Source organism: Carlito syrichta, unplaced genomic scaffold (genome assembly GCF_000164805.1).
Source record: "Carlito syrichta isolate Samal-C Ts95f unplaced genomic scaffold, Tarsius_syrichta-2.0.1 Scaffold308100, whole genome shotgun sequence".
Taxonomy (NCBI): domain Eukaryota; kingdom Metazoa; phylum Chordata; class Mammalia; order Primates; family Tarsiidae; genus Carlito; species Carlito syrichta.
Genome location: NW_007252196.1, coordinates 345,057 through 359,188, shown reverse-complemented (window position 1 = coordinate 359,188; position 14,132 = coordinate 345,057). Strand labels below are relative to the sequence as shown.

Below are 14,132 nucleotides of genomic sequence, written 5' to 3'. Positions count from 1 at the left end.
CAGGCGGGTCTCGAACCCGCGGGCTCAGGCAATCCACTCATCTCAGCCTCCCAAAGGCACGGGATTACAGGCTGAGCCACCGAACCCGGCTCACTTATTACTTCTTATGTGCCAGAGACTGTGTAAGGCCCTTGCAGACATTATCCCATGTAACCTTCAAAACACTCCTATGGGGAAATTACTTTTACTATTGCATTTGACAGATGAGAAAATAGTCCATTAATGAGTGTTGTGCCCCCAGATCTCTGCATCTCTGAACATGTTCCATGAACCTTCAGCATCCTCCATTGTTAGAGGTCTTCTAGAAACAAGACACTGGGCCAGGCACTATGGCTCACACCTATAATTCCAATACTTTAGGAGACTGAAGTGAGAGGATTACCTGAGTCCACGGGTTCTAGAGCAACCTGGGCAACTTGGCAAGACCTCACCTCTACAATAAATCAAAAAATTAGCTGGGTGTGGTGGCGCATGCCTGTAGTTCCAGCTACTTGGAAGGCTGAGGTGGAGGGATCACCTGAGCCCAGAAGGTCGAGGATGACCATGAGCATGCCACTGTACTCCAGCCTGGGCGACAGAGTGAGACTCTGAGTCAAAAAATTAAAATTAAAATAAAAGACACTGGTAAGCTGGGTGTGGTGGTTTATACCTATAGTCCCAGCACTTGAAAAGGCTGAGGTGGGAGGATGGCTTGAGGCCAAGAGTTCAAGACCAACCTGGCAACATAGTGAGATCCTGACTCTATAAAAAAGAAAATAATTAGCTGGGCTTGATGACAGGTGCCTGTAGTACCAGCTGCTCAGGAGACTAAGGTAGCAGGATTGCATGAGCCCAGGAGTTGGAGGCTGCAGTGAGCTATGATCACACCACTTCACTCCAACCTGGGCAACAGAGCAAGACCCCATTTCTAAAAAATAAATACAATTTTAAAAAAGAAACAAGATGCTGGGGATGCTCCCTAGCTCTAGTGAATCAGAATCTGTATCTTAACAACACCCCCCAGTGATTCTTCTACACATGAAAGTTTGGAAAGCAATGATCTAGATGACACAGCCAAATAAGAGATGAATTGGGATGCAAATTAGGTCTTTCTGGCTGTATTCTTTTTTATTTTTAAAGTGTGGGGTACAATTCAGGGTTAGGTATACAAATATTCATTATACAGGTACCTGTGTTGATGAGGTGTGCTCCTCCCTCCCCTGGCAGTTTCCCTCAGCTGTCTGGCTGTATTCTTAACAGAATGGACAGCAAGACACAAACATCATGGTTTTCATGGAGTCCAGTTAAGTCGTCACTAACACAAGTTGCACAGGCCAACAGCACGTTCGGTTGCCTGTCTGCTATGATGAGCATCCCTTCCAAAGTCGTCTGCAGCGTAGAAAAGAGGCAACTTGATGACATGGAAAGCAATAGGCCTGAAAAGCAAGAGAAGAAAGCCAACCAACTCAGCCACTACTTAGCAACATCCCAGTGCTTCAAGGCCTCGTTTATTCCCTAGTGAAGTGGGAGGTGAGGGACAATTCTTTGCAGCTCCAGCGTGTTGTGCACCTCCCGCCAGCATGCTGGGCAGCCTGCACTCCTGACCCAATCACGATAGAAACCGCTTCCTTTTCCAACCAGTCAATTCCTTTGATAATTTCTGTGTTGCTTTTCCCAAACATGAAAGAGAGAGAGAAGGAAAGGAAGGAAGGAAGGAAGGAAGGAAGGAAGGAAGGAAGGAAGGAAGGAAGGAAGGAAGGAAGGAAGGAAGAGGAAAAAATCTGCGCATGGTGGCTCACACCTATAATCCCTGCACTTTAGGAAGCAGAAGCAAAAGAATTGCTTGAGCCCAGAAGATCAAGACCAGCTTGAGCAACTCAGCAAGACTTCGTCTCTACAATAAGTTAAAAAAAAAATTTAATTTGCCAGGCATGACAGCACATGCCTTTAGTCCCAGCTACTGGAAAGGCTGAGGTGGAAGGATTGCCTGAGTCCTGCAAGTTGAGGCCACAGTAGCCATGAACATGCCACTGCACTCCAGCCTGGGCAACAGAGTGAGTCTGGAATAAAAAAAAAAAAAAAACGCTTATCATAGCACAGCAAACAACCACCACCTTCCAGGAGCCCTAACAGCACCCCCACTTCAAAGGGTGCAGCCAGTTGGATCCTAAGGGGCTTCCAGTTCTCATTCCGGAAACCAACGAGCCACCATATTGCTGAGTCCATTTTCCTAAGGGCAAGGGTTGCATCCATTCTCTTCAACCCTGGCACACTGTGGTGACAATCTGTAGACTCTGGGTCACTGCTATCCCTGCTGCCAAAGTTCTTTCTCTGCCAAAGAGACCAGACCCAGTTCACCTAGAGTGAAGCCTGGGTCTGTCTCTTGTTATTAGAGGCTGCTTTATCCCTAACATACAGGAAGACCTCTTGAACTTATGGACATAACCCAGACCCAGGAGAAAGACTGCCAAATCCTCTTGGATGAACTTAAACCTGGCCCAGATTTTCTCAGGCACCGGAAGAGTAGTTTTCCCTGAGTATGTTTTTAGAGGAGGAAGTCCACGATTCTGTTTTCCGTTCAATAGGTACATTCCCACCATCACAAGAGCCTTACCTCCATCAACTTGAATTTTCACAGAGATTCCCAGAAGCCGCTTGACTCAGTGCCGGCCCCAGCTGGCTCACTGGTGACTTCCCCAGGAAGCCAAACAGCCTCAGGCACCATCATCCAGCCAAGGAGACCTGAAGACTTTGTTCCCAGCCTGAACGCTGAGCTGGTCACTGCAAAGCCATTATGGGAGGAATTCTACGAGAAGAATATTAGAAATGCTCCAGAGACCGGGCACGGTGGCTCACACCTATAATCCCAGCACTCTGGGAGACTGAGGTGAGAGGATTGCCTGAGCCCATGGGTTCGAGATCAGCCTGGGCAACTTGGTGAGACTTCCTCTCTACAATAAAATCAAAAAATTGGCCGGGCATGGTGATACATGTCTGTATTCCCAGCTATTTGGAAGGCTGAGGCAGGAGGATCACCTGAGCCTAGAAGGTCGAGGCTGCGATGGCCGTGAGTGTGTCACTGCGCGCCAACTTGGGCGACAGAGTAAGACTCCAACTCAAAAAAACAAATAAATGAAAATAAAAATCAACATAGGCCAGGCACGGTGGCTCACGCCTATAATCCCAGCACTTTGGCAGGCTGAGGCTAGAAGATTGCCTGAGCTCAGGGGTTCAAGACCAGCCTGAGCAACTTGGTGAGACCTTATCTCTATAAAAAATTTAAAAATTAGTCAGGCGTTGTGTCATGCACCTGTGGTTCCAGCTACTTGGAAGGCTGAAGTGGAAGGTTTGCCTTTGCCCTAGCAGGTCAAGGCTGTGGAGGCCGTGTGCACTCCAGCCTGGGTAACAGAGTGAGTCTCTGACTCCAAAAAAGCCAAAAAACAATCCATATGTGTATTGTAAGCAAAAACAAGTTTTCCTCACCTCTCTTCCTGCACTTTCTTTATCCAGTTATTCAATTATTTAAGCAAACATCCTCTGAGCACCTGCCATATTCCCGCACTGGGAATCCAAAGATGCATAAACATAGCCCAACTTCTAGCATGGTGGCCCACAGAGCAGAAGAGATGGGCAAGGACACAAACAAGACAGAACAGCCTAATTGGCTCTTCTAGAGACCTGTTTCCAGTGCTCGGGTTGTGGAACTGGAAGTTTTTGGTGAAAAACTGGGTGCTGACCAAGTGGGGCCCTTCAAGCAGGCTTGGGGAACCCATTTCTGATGATCCACCATCCATGTAAGAAGGAGCCTCAAGTAGGCAAGAGATGCACAGTGGCTGTGCACAGTGGCTCAGTCTGGCTGAGGCACAGTGGCTCAGTCTGTAATCCCAGCACTTTGGGAGGCCAAGGCAAGAAATCTGCCTGAGCACAGGGCTCGAGACCAGCCTGGGCAACTTGGTGAGGCCTCATCTCTACAATAAATCAGAAAAACTAGCCAAGCAGGGTGCCTTGCATCTGTAGTTCCAGCTACTGGGAAGGCTGAGGCAGAAAGATCATCTAAGCCCAGCAGGTCGAGGCTGCGGTGGCCATGAATGGTGCCACTGCACTCCAGCCTGGGTGACAAGAGGGAGATTCCAACTCAAAAAAAAAAAAAGAGAGATGTACCTCTCAACTAGATAATAAAGTATAGGTCAATATATGATGAGAGGCCCAGAGAGCACAAATATTCCTTTGTCTCATGTCCCCAGGTTTCCAGTTATATAGGCAAGAAAATCCAGTAGCTTTGGAGGTGGGAGATGTCACACATTTAAACCCTGGTGAATGGAAGATGGACCTGTGCTTTGAGTCAGTGCATTTGGGCTGTGACTCCTCTGTGGTACAGACCGAAAGATGGGTGTTTGTTTCTGCAGCACCCCAAAATTCCCCTGCAATGGTGCTATCTGAACTTCGTTATTGATTGTTAAACTTCAGAAGAACAGGAGCCATTTATACATGATTTGTTACTCTCTCCTCCTTACCTAACATGTGTCTGGTATATAGAAATAGAAAGGTATCTTTTTAAAGGATGCATGAGGTTGGGTGTGGTGGCTCATACCTGTAATCCTAGCACTTTGAGAGACCAAGGCCAGAGGATCCTTTGAGGCCACGAGTTCAAGACCAGCCTGGTCAACATAGTAATACTCCATCTCTTTAAAAACTTATAATAAAAATAAAAGGTACATGGGACAAAATACCTAATCAACACTCCTCAAAACTGCCAAGATGGTCAAAAACAAAGTCTAAAATAGACAGTAAACATTAGCTAAAAATAAGGAAGTCTGGATAAAGGATGGACTTCAGTTAATAGTAATGTGTCGATATGATTCATTAACCGACAAACGTGTCATGCCAATGTAAGATATGAATAAAAAAGGAAACTGAGTGTGAGATATGTAAAGACTCTCTGTACTCTATCAGCAGCATTTCTGTAAGCCCAAAACTCTTCTGAAATAAAAAGTTTATTAACAAAAATGTGGGCCATTGCTCTGCTAAGCTATGGTCTCACCATGTGGCTCCTTGAGCTACAGTCTTCCTGTTTCCTAGCTCTGGTCCCCTCCCCTACCTTGGGGATATGAATCACCTCTCTCTTCTCTTTCTCTCTCTCTCTCTCTAATTTACTTTCTAAATGAACTATATTTTCCAATCTAAAAAAAAGTGAGTGATCATCAAGCACCTTTGTGGCCCCCTCCTCCCCAGCCAGTGACTCATCATTGATCCGACCCTCACCACTTGCTCTGCATGTTCTAAGACAAGACCTTCTCTCCTCTCTAAGCCTAGAGTCATGGCAATGAGAAGTCTGAGCTCTAGTCCCAATTCTGCCACCATCCCGCTGACCACTTGTAAGCTGTTTCCTCTGCCCTCTGATGGGCCTCAGTTTACCCATCTATTCAGTGAGAAAATAAGACTAGAAGGCTCTTTGAGTTGAAGGGATAAAGGCAGGAGGAATGGTGTCTGGTTCTCAGCAGCATCCCCAGTTCCTGAGACAGTTTCATGCACATAGTAGACACAAGAAAGGTTTGTTGAATGAATAAATAAATGAGCATTGCTCTGATACTCTAACACTCTAACTAGAAATTGAAATTTATGGAGTCAGTCCAGTGTCCCAGAATCTCCTTTCTTGTGCACTTGATTTTAAGCTCCCTGAGTCACACCTGTCTCCAACATTGCTCATGGTGACTTAGGGCAATGATAGACAAGAGCTGAACCTATCTGTCAGATCAGACCCTGCAAGTATTAGAACTTTCTGGAGTTCAGAGTAGCACCTGCTGAGATGTTGGGTGTGTCACATCCACAGCCTGTCGCACTGGGTGTCATCTTGGATCCTGGGGGTGGGGGAGTCTTCCCAAGGGATCTATCTGCCTCTTTTTTTTTTTTTTTTTTTGAATTGGAGTCTCACTCTGTCGCCCAGACTGGAGTACAGTGGCCACTCCCAGCCACCGCAGCCTCGACCTGCTGGGCTCCGGCGATCCTTCCACCTCAGCCTTCCAAGTAGCTGGAACTAGGCGTGTGCTACCACGCCCAGCTTATTTTTTTATTTATTGTAGAGATGAGGTCTCACCAAGATGCCCAGACAGGTCTCGAACCCACTGGCTCAGGCAATCCACTCACCGCAGCCTCCCAAAGGCGTGGGACTACAGGCTGAACCACCAAGCCTGGCTCTATCTGCCTCTTTTTAACATCTTTCTCCAACAAGCTTGGTGTGAGAGGACTGGGACTCCCAGCTCCTAGGTAGGAGATCCTGGCAGATAACTCAGAGAAAGACAACTCAAGCCCAGGAAAATCACCCTCCAAAAAGCCCTGTCTTAGGCTAGACATGGTGACTCACACCTGTAATCCCAGAACTTTGGGAGGTCAAGGCAGGAGGATTGCTTGAGCCCAGAACTCTGAGACCAGCCTGGGCAACATGGCAAGACCTTGTTTCTACAAAAAAATCAGCATCCACACTGTCGAACCTGGGCAAGATTTTCTCTGTGCCTCTGGTCCCTCCAGAGTTGGGGTGGGGATGGGTAGAAACAAGGATGAGGATTCATTCCAGTTGTTCAGAGAGGCAGTACTCTGAGCATGTCCTCTGCCCAGAACACTTTTTCCACTAACCACTCATGCTCCACACATCAGAGCAGTCTCCTGGTGGCACAAGGGCTGTAAAGTCTCCCCTGACACCCTGCTAGACTCATTTTATTGTTTCCATCCCAGGCCCTCAAGACACCCTGTACATGCCCTCTCCAGGAAGCCACATGCCCCCCAACCTATACTCACACGTCAACTGTCTGCCTGCCCAGCGGATGGCAAGCCCACAGGGTCTCACCCACTGTTTACCCCATGTCTGGCATAGTGCTTGGCACATTAAATAGTAAATAAGGACTTGTGGGATGAGCAGGTGAATGAGTAAATGAAGAAGTGAAGAATAGTGTGAACAAGTGAATCGTTAAAAGCGGTCCCAGCCAGGAGAAGTTTAGAATCTTATCATTTTGGGGAGAACTTACCTCAAACATCCTAGGAGAGTGTGTGTGTGTGTGTGTTTTTACAGCACCTATAACAATTATAATAGTAATATCTACAATAGCTTGTTGTTCTCATTGTAAATTCCTGAAGAACTTTCCCGTGTGTCTCAGAAGAAGAAAAACAGACCCTGAGTTCCTAGGCTTTGTTTCCCACTCTGCCTCCCAGTTTCTTCTTCCCAGTTTCTTCCCAGTTTCTTACTCTCTCTGCCTCTAATTCTTTCTCTCATCTCACTTCTTGTCTCTGTCCCTGTCTTTGCCTCTGTTTTTCTCTTTCAAACCTCTGTCTCTGTCTCTGCCTCTTTGTCTCTGTTTCTCTCTCCTCGCTCCATGTGTGTGTTACTGTCTCTTTCTTTCACTGTCTCTCTCAGTCTGTTTCTTTCTTCCTCAATGTCCCTCTGTCTCTTCCTCCCCTGTTACTATCTGTTTCTCTCTCTCTCTCTCTCCTTCTCTTTCCTCTCTTCTCTCCCCCTTCTCTCTCTCTCCCCTCCCTCCTCCTGTCTCTCTCTCTCTCTTCTACCTCCTCTCTCTCACCTGCCTTCTGCCTCTGTCTCTGTCTCTTTCTCTCTCGTCCTCTCTTTCTATCTCTCTTCTCTTTTCTCACTCTCTCTTCTACTTTTCTCTCCCTTTGTTCTTTCTCCTCTGCCTCCTCTCTGTCTCTATCTTTCACCCTCTATCTCTTTCACTATCTCTGCCTCTGTTTCTCTCTCTCTTCCTTCTTTCTGTCTCTCTTCTCCTCTTTTTTTCCTTTTTTTCCTCTTTCTCGTCTCTCTCCTCCCTCTCTGTCCCTTCCCTCTATCTCTGTCTCTATCTCTCTCTTTCACTATCCCTGCCTCTGTTTCTCTCTCTCTCTTCCTTTTCTCTCCTCTCTCTCTGTTCTTCCCACCCTGTCTCTTGTGTGTTCTCTCCCCTTCTTCTCCCGTCCTATCGCACTCTGCCCCCGTGCACTGAGCACACTCCATGTGTATAGTGTCTCACAGGTGAGATATCACCTTTCCTCCTAGCCATGTGGCCTGCCTCATTTGTACTTTGGAAGAAACACCTTAGGCCATGATCAAAAGCATGAACTTTGGACTTTGGAGTTGGACAGACCCAGCTGGTTCCAGGTCTCTGGCTTGTCCACCTGCTAGCCATGCAACCTTGGTCAAGAGTCCTAACTCATCTCTCTGAGCCTCAGCTTCCTTACAGCAAAATGAGATGAAAATGCCCCTCTTGGAGGACAGTTACAAGGAATAAATGAGATAAGGCTTGGGTAAGTCTTAGCACTGTGATAAAACTCCATAATTGTGAGCTCTCTCTCATTACCTTCAGCTCTACTATGGTGATTGCTTCTGGGTCATCTGCAAATATTGTTAATAACCAGGAGCTCTTTGCTGAAGATGATAAATGCCTCTGGATTGAGTGTCCCCCAAACTAGGACCATTTCTGTCCCTTTTTCCTCCTCACAGATGACCATCTGGAGCCCAGGGTGCTCTGATTCTGACTCTCTGGTCTTCTGTGCCCACTATAACGTGGACAGAATCTATCTGGATGGAGATTCCCTAAGCCTGAATTTCCCCAGAAGTCATCTGAACAGCTATTAGACATCGTGATCATCTGGGGTAAGTCCATGAGATTCAGATTTCACGGGTCTGGGGTGCACCCGGGAACGGGTAGTTTCAAAAGCATCCAGATCCAGAATGACTGATTAGAAAACAGAGATTCAAGTTTCTGGTCTAAATGGGGTGGCTACTCAAGTGATACTAAATGAATGAGTCAACTAATTAATAAGATATAATAAATGAATGGATGGATGGATGATGGATAATCGGTGGGTGGGTGGGTGGATGGGTGGATGGATAGATGATGGGTGGATGGATAGATGGATGGATGGATGGGTGGATGGGTGGGTGGATGACAGGTAGACAAATGACAGATCTACCTCCATGGGAAGACCTATACTCTGATCTTCCAAATGTGTGCCCATGTGTTCGATGACTTTTCAAAGCACAACACTCAGCAGCTCCCTTTGTTCCTTTACGCCCTCTCCTCTCTGCCCCTAAGTCCCACCCTCCTTCTTTCCTGGTGTCTCCCTTCTCACCTCACAACCCTGCCTCTGTTACCAGTTTCCCTCTCCACCCCCTCCTTCTGACTTCTCTTTCCACCTTGGCCCCACCCTCACCGCTCTAGCCCCACCTCCTACTGAAACATCTGCAAGCCTGGGGCTCTTCCCTTATCCCAAGACACTTTAGTGAGAGAGGTCTTGGACACGACAGTTACACAAAACAGTTTTATTTGATGAATCGCAGCGACTACAGGGTCAGAAGATAGCGCAGACATTCTGGAGAAGGGGCTGAGGGGTTGAGGGAGTGTCACAACAGGCAAGCAACCTCCTCCTCCTTCTGTACCAGACCACGGACAGTTCTGGGCAGGAAGTCTGTGCAAGTCACCCAGGGGGGCCTCGGAGGGACACCCTCCTCCCTTCTAGAATCTCCTCTAGCCTTGATGGGCTGCTCTGAGGACAGCCCTGGGCAGAAACAATGGCTCTGTGGAAGATGTCGGCCTGAGACTTGAAGACTAGGCTGCGAGGGGCCCCTTTCCATCTGCCCCTCCCTCTGCTACAGATCTGGCTCTGGCCCAGTAAGGGTCAAGATGTCCATTCACATCAAGCTGGGTTCTTCCTGTCTCCATTGCTCATGTCTTGTCCTTTGCTTCCAGAGTCCTCCAAGAACAAAACCCGGAATATACACCCCCACCCCCAGCTCACAAAGGCCCCATGATGAAGTTCATCTTCATGGCCTCTCTGACAGTGTAGACGCCATGCTGCTAGCCCTTCCATGGCTGCTCCAGTGTCATTCCCAGTCCTCCCAAACCAGAAGCAGCCAAGAGGTCCAATCCCGAGGGTGAGCAGAGAAAAAACCCACCCAGTGCCTTTCATCCCAAGGCAAGCAGGAGGCCTTTTTAAGAAGAGGGCCACTGACCCTGGACAAGGGAGAGTGATGAGGGAAACACCCAGAAACTCAAAGCAGGGTGGAAAGCATGGGAAAGCGGCCAAAGGAGACTCTTAACCAGCCTGTCCCCCGCACCCCCGCCCCATCTCCGGAGCTAGAAAAGGAACAGGGACTAGCTTGGCAGGACACCCCCAAGCCTTGGTGCTCTGGGAAGAGATCTCCCTACAGGGAGCCTGGCGCAAACTTGAAGCACGGACCAGCCGTCAGAGCCCCCAAATCCAGTGGGGGTGGGGATGGGGGTGGACTTATTTTCATTCTGTATTGCTTGGGTGTGCCCTTACTTCCTTAAGGGTAATGTTTGAAGAGCAGAGATGCCACGGACAGATGGGGTGAGGGGGGTTGTCCAAGTGACAACCACTCAACCACACAGATACATGGACACACACACACACACACACACACACACACACACACACACACATACACACACACACACACACATACACACACACACGGAGCAGCACCTCCAGTCCAGCCAGACTGACTCTTGGCACCAAATGCACCGGTGCCCAAGAGCACATCAGGGATGATGGGATGAGATAGGAAGACAGGGAAAGACCCTCCCCCAGGACCCACAGTGCTGCAGGGGGTTGGAGACGTGATGGCTTGCAGAGCAGAGCCAAGCAGTGTCTAGACTAAATGCAGACACCCCTCCCTCACTCCCCGCTGGCCCTGCATAATGAAACCAATCAGCCCCGTTGCCTTCCAATTCCCACAGAAAACAGGGGAAGAAGGAAAGGGCCTGAAGGAATTTGGAGAAAGCATATTTAGTCAGCATCACCGTGGGGCTGCAGAAAAGCAGGCTCCCCGGGGAACACATGCTAGCCCAGTGCCCAAAATGACAGTGAACTCATTCAATTTCAGGGGAAGTTCTGGAGCTCTAATGACACACAGCTCAACCCCGCCCCAGCCCATTCCCTGCCTCAGCTTGGAAATCAGGATAAAGAGAGCTTGGACAGAGTCAGTCTTTGCAAGCTTCAGGATCCTTAACCCTCTGGGGCCCTTCGGAACAAGGAGAAGGACGGGAGAAGGAGGGATTTAGGCAGAGGGCAGAGCTGCAGGAGGGGGCTGGAGCCAGAAGATAGGAATTAGGAGTCATAGCTGCAGAGAGAAGAAAAATAAAAAGCAGGGAGAAAAGAGGACTGGTGAGCTAAGAAAGGACTGGAGGGAAACAAACTTTTACTGAGTCAGGCTCAGCCTTGTAGGGTCAGTATGACTTTCCCCCATTTTATACCAAAAGAGAAACTGAGGCTCAGCCAGGTTAAGAGGCTCCTGTGACGTCAGGTCTGCAGGGCTTGGTCCCTTTCCACTAAGCCACAAAACCTCTGAGAAAGAATAAAGGAACCAGAGGTGGACAGGGTGGGGAGGGGGGCTGGGAAGGGAGCCGCTTGCAGGGGTGAGGGTGCCGGCACACTACCTGATTTTCTGAAAGCAAAGGCAGAGGCTGCGGGGAGCCGAGGGCGCCAGGCTTCTCTCCGCTCCCAGCCCTAGTCAACCACGAGGGTCTCCTGGCTGTAGGGAATGGATTTCTCATGCATCTGCTCCCCACCCTTGCCCATGTTGGGGCTGGGCCCCTGGCTGTGGCCCGAGGAGTAGCTGGCCGACTTCTCCCCGCTGCTGCTGTGGGGGGTGGCCCCGCACTGGGCCTGGCCGCAGCAGAGCATGGAGGTGCAGGCTTGGCGGAAGCGGGGGTCGAAGAAAGCATAGAGGAAGGGGTTAAGGCAGCTGTTGACGTAGCTGACGCAGGTGCAGTAGGGGAAGACATTCATGAGGAAGATGTCGAAGTCGCAGGGCCAGTGCAGCAGGCTGCCCAGCATGTAGAGTGTCTTGACCAGGTGGTAGGGCGTCCAGCACAAGGCGAAGGTCACCACCAGCACCACGATGATGCTCAGCAGACGGCGGCGTTTCCGCAGCCCCTCGATGCGCTCCTTGCGGAAGTGGCCGGCGATGGTCTGGGCGATGAAGAAGTAGCAGGTGAGCATGACGGCGAAGGGCACCACGAAGCCCACGGCGGTGGACGAGACCCCCAGGCCCACCTCCCAGGCCCACTCGGAGCTCGAGGTCGCCACCACGGAGTAGTCCATGTAGCACTGCACCTTGGTGTTGTTATCCAGCTCCCCCGTGGAGCGGAACACCATGACGGGCATGGCCAGGAGGGCGGCCAGCACCCACAGGACCGCCGTGGCCACGGCCCCGCTGACCCGCAGCCTCAGCCGGGCGTTGGCCACTGGCCTCACGATGGCCAGGTAGCGGTCGAAGCTGAGGCCGGTGAGGCAGAAGACGCTGGCATACATGTTGACGAAGACGAGATAACTGCTGAGCTTGCAGGAGAAGGTCCCGAAAGGCCAGTCGTACCCCCGGTACGTGTAGGTGGCCCACAGGGGCAGCGTCACCACAAAGGTCAGGTCAGCCACCGCCAGGCTGGCGATGAAGATGTCAGCTGAGCGCCTCTTCTCCCGGCTGGTTCGGAACACGGTCCAGAGCACCAGACCATTGCCCGTGGTGCCCAGGAGGAAGACCAGCATGTAGATGGCCGGGATGAGGTCCCCTGAGGATTTCCAGTCCGTGTACTCACACTCAGACTGGTTGTCGGTCCCATAGTAGTTGTAGAAATCACCACCTTCCTCCATGCTGGGGAGAGAAGACGGGCAGGGGGTCCCCGGGGCACCAGCTCTGTGGCTGTCACCAGCTCTGCAAGCACCTTAAACTTCTGGCTGGAGCCTCGGGGGGGCAAGAGGGCTGAAGGGGCCGGAGCCCTTCCCAGCACTCAGTGGGAGTCGTCTCTGGACCCGCCAGAGCCTGGAGGATACCTCTGCCCTGCAGTCACTTGTCCACCCTCTCCTGCCCTGCTTCTGTCCCAGCCAGGACACTTCCTCAGTTCCCCCCCCACAATCCCCTTGCTCCTCCCTCCTCCCACCTCCAGACCAGCCCCTCTCTTGTGAGTCTTAAGATCTTTAAGTTACAGCCCACTTTTTTTTCTCCATCTCCTTGTCACCGGGCAAGTGGACCAAATTGACCCCTGCCGTGCTGGGCAGGCCAGTTATCTGTGGTCTGCTCTCCTCCTGGCCCCGCCTCCTCCCTCTGGCTGCCACCCACCTTCACCGCAGCCGCCATCCCTCCCTCCCGTTTCCTCTGGTCACCTCCTCACGCCTGCCCTTTGGGGCAGCCCCCCCCTGTCCCTTCCACCCTCCTGTTCTCACCCCCTCCCACCCCATCTAAATGGGACACATTATGCAGATTGAAATCCAGCCTGAGCTGGAGCCAGGGCTGGTAGAGAGCGAGGAGGGTGTGAGATTTCGCAGGATGGTCTGAGCCTCTGGCAGGCCCTCCTGGGGGTGGCAGGGGTGGTCGCTCCCCTCTGCGCTCCCAACCCCCACCCAGAACGACCGACAGGAGGATCCCCCAGCTCCTACTCTTCCTCCCTTTATCTTTCCCTACGCCTAGGCTTTGACTGACCCTCCCTCTGAGAACTTTTGTGATTTGCAGACAGGAACATAGAATTCATACTCAGCGGGCAGTCTGCAGATTGCAGATGCTATAGGAAGTTTTAGAAGGTTGAGAGTCACAGAAGGAAAGAAACCCAGGACAACATGATCTCTAATCACCCATCACATCTATGGGGAAACTGAGGCCTGACAAAGTCTTGTCCAAGGTCAAAAGGGGGAATTTTTTTTCCTTTCCAGGAAGGGCCTCATTATGTTGCCCAGGCTGGTCTTGAACTCCTGGGCTCAGAGTACGGAATCTTTCCACCTCACCCCACTGCACCCGGCCATAAGGGGGAACTTTATCACAGTAGGTTGTTTGCTGTGGTTCTTCTCCAAACATGCATATGACGCAGTGCCTGATATGTCATAGGTGATCGTTAAATGACTGGTGAGTGAGTATATGGGTGGATGAATTGGGGAGTGAGTGAAAAGAGAAGTCCACAGACAGAGGACTGAGTGTATGGGTCACTATGTGTTGAGGACAGAGATGCATTTCTGTCTGGTTCTTACTGCCCTCCATGGACCAGGAGGTTTCTATAAGAACACACGGGGTCAGGAAGTTGAGCAGGAGAAGGAAGCAGAGAAAGAGGCAGCCCCTGGTGGATGCCGTGGGCATGGTGTCCCAGAAGCTCACTTTGCCCTGT

The 14,132-nt window shown here is 50.5% G+C and overlaps 1 protein-coding gene across 1 annotated transcript; it reads right to left on the bottom strand.

The window, feature by feature from the left end:
* Nucleotides 1-9,255: 9,255 nt before the first annotated feature.
* APLNR (apelin receptor) lies at nt 9,256-13,054 on the bottom strand. The gene is made up of 2 exons (XM_008064897.2): nt 11,421-13,054; nt 9,256-9,538 (listed from the first exon to the last, which is right to left on the bottom strand). The coding sequence occupies exon 1, from the start codon at nt 12,631-12,633 to the stop codon at nt 11,491-11,493; it is 1,143 nt and encodes a 380-aa protein (XP_008063088.1). The 5' UTR covers nt 12,634-13,054; the 3' UTR covers nt 9,256-9,538; nt 11,421-11,490.
* Nucleotides 13,055-14,132: the final 1,078 nt, after the last annotated feature.

What these genes read in the sequence shown, in the direction of transcription:
- APLNR (XM_008064897.2), bottom strand. Translation starts at nt 12,633, where the DNA reads ATGGAGGAAGGTGGTGATTTCTACAACTACTATGGGACCGACAACCAG.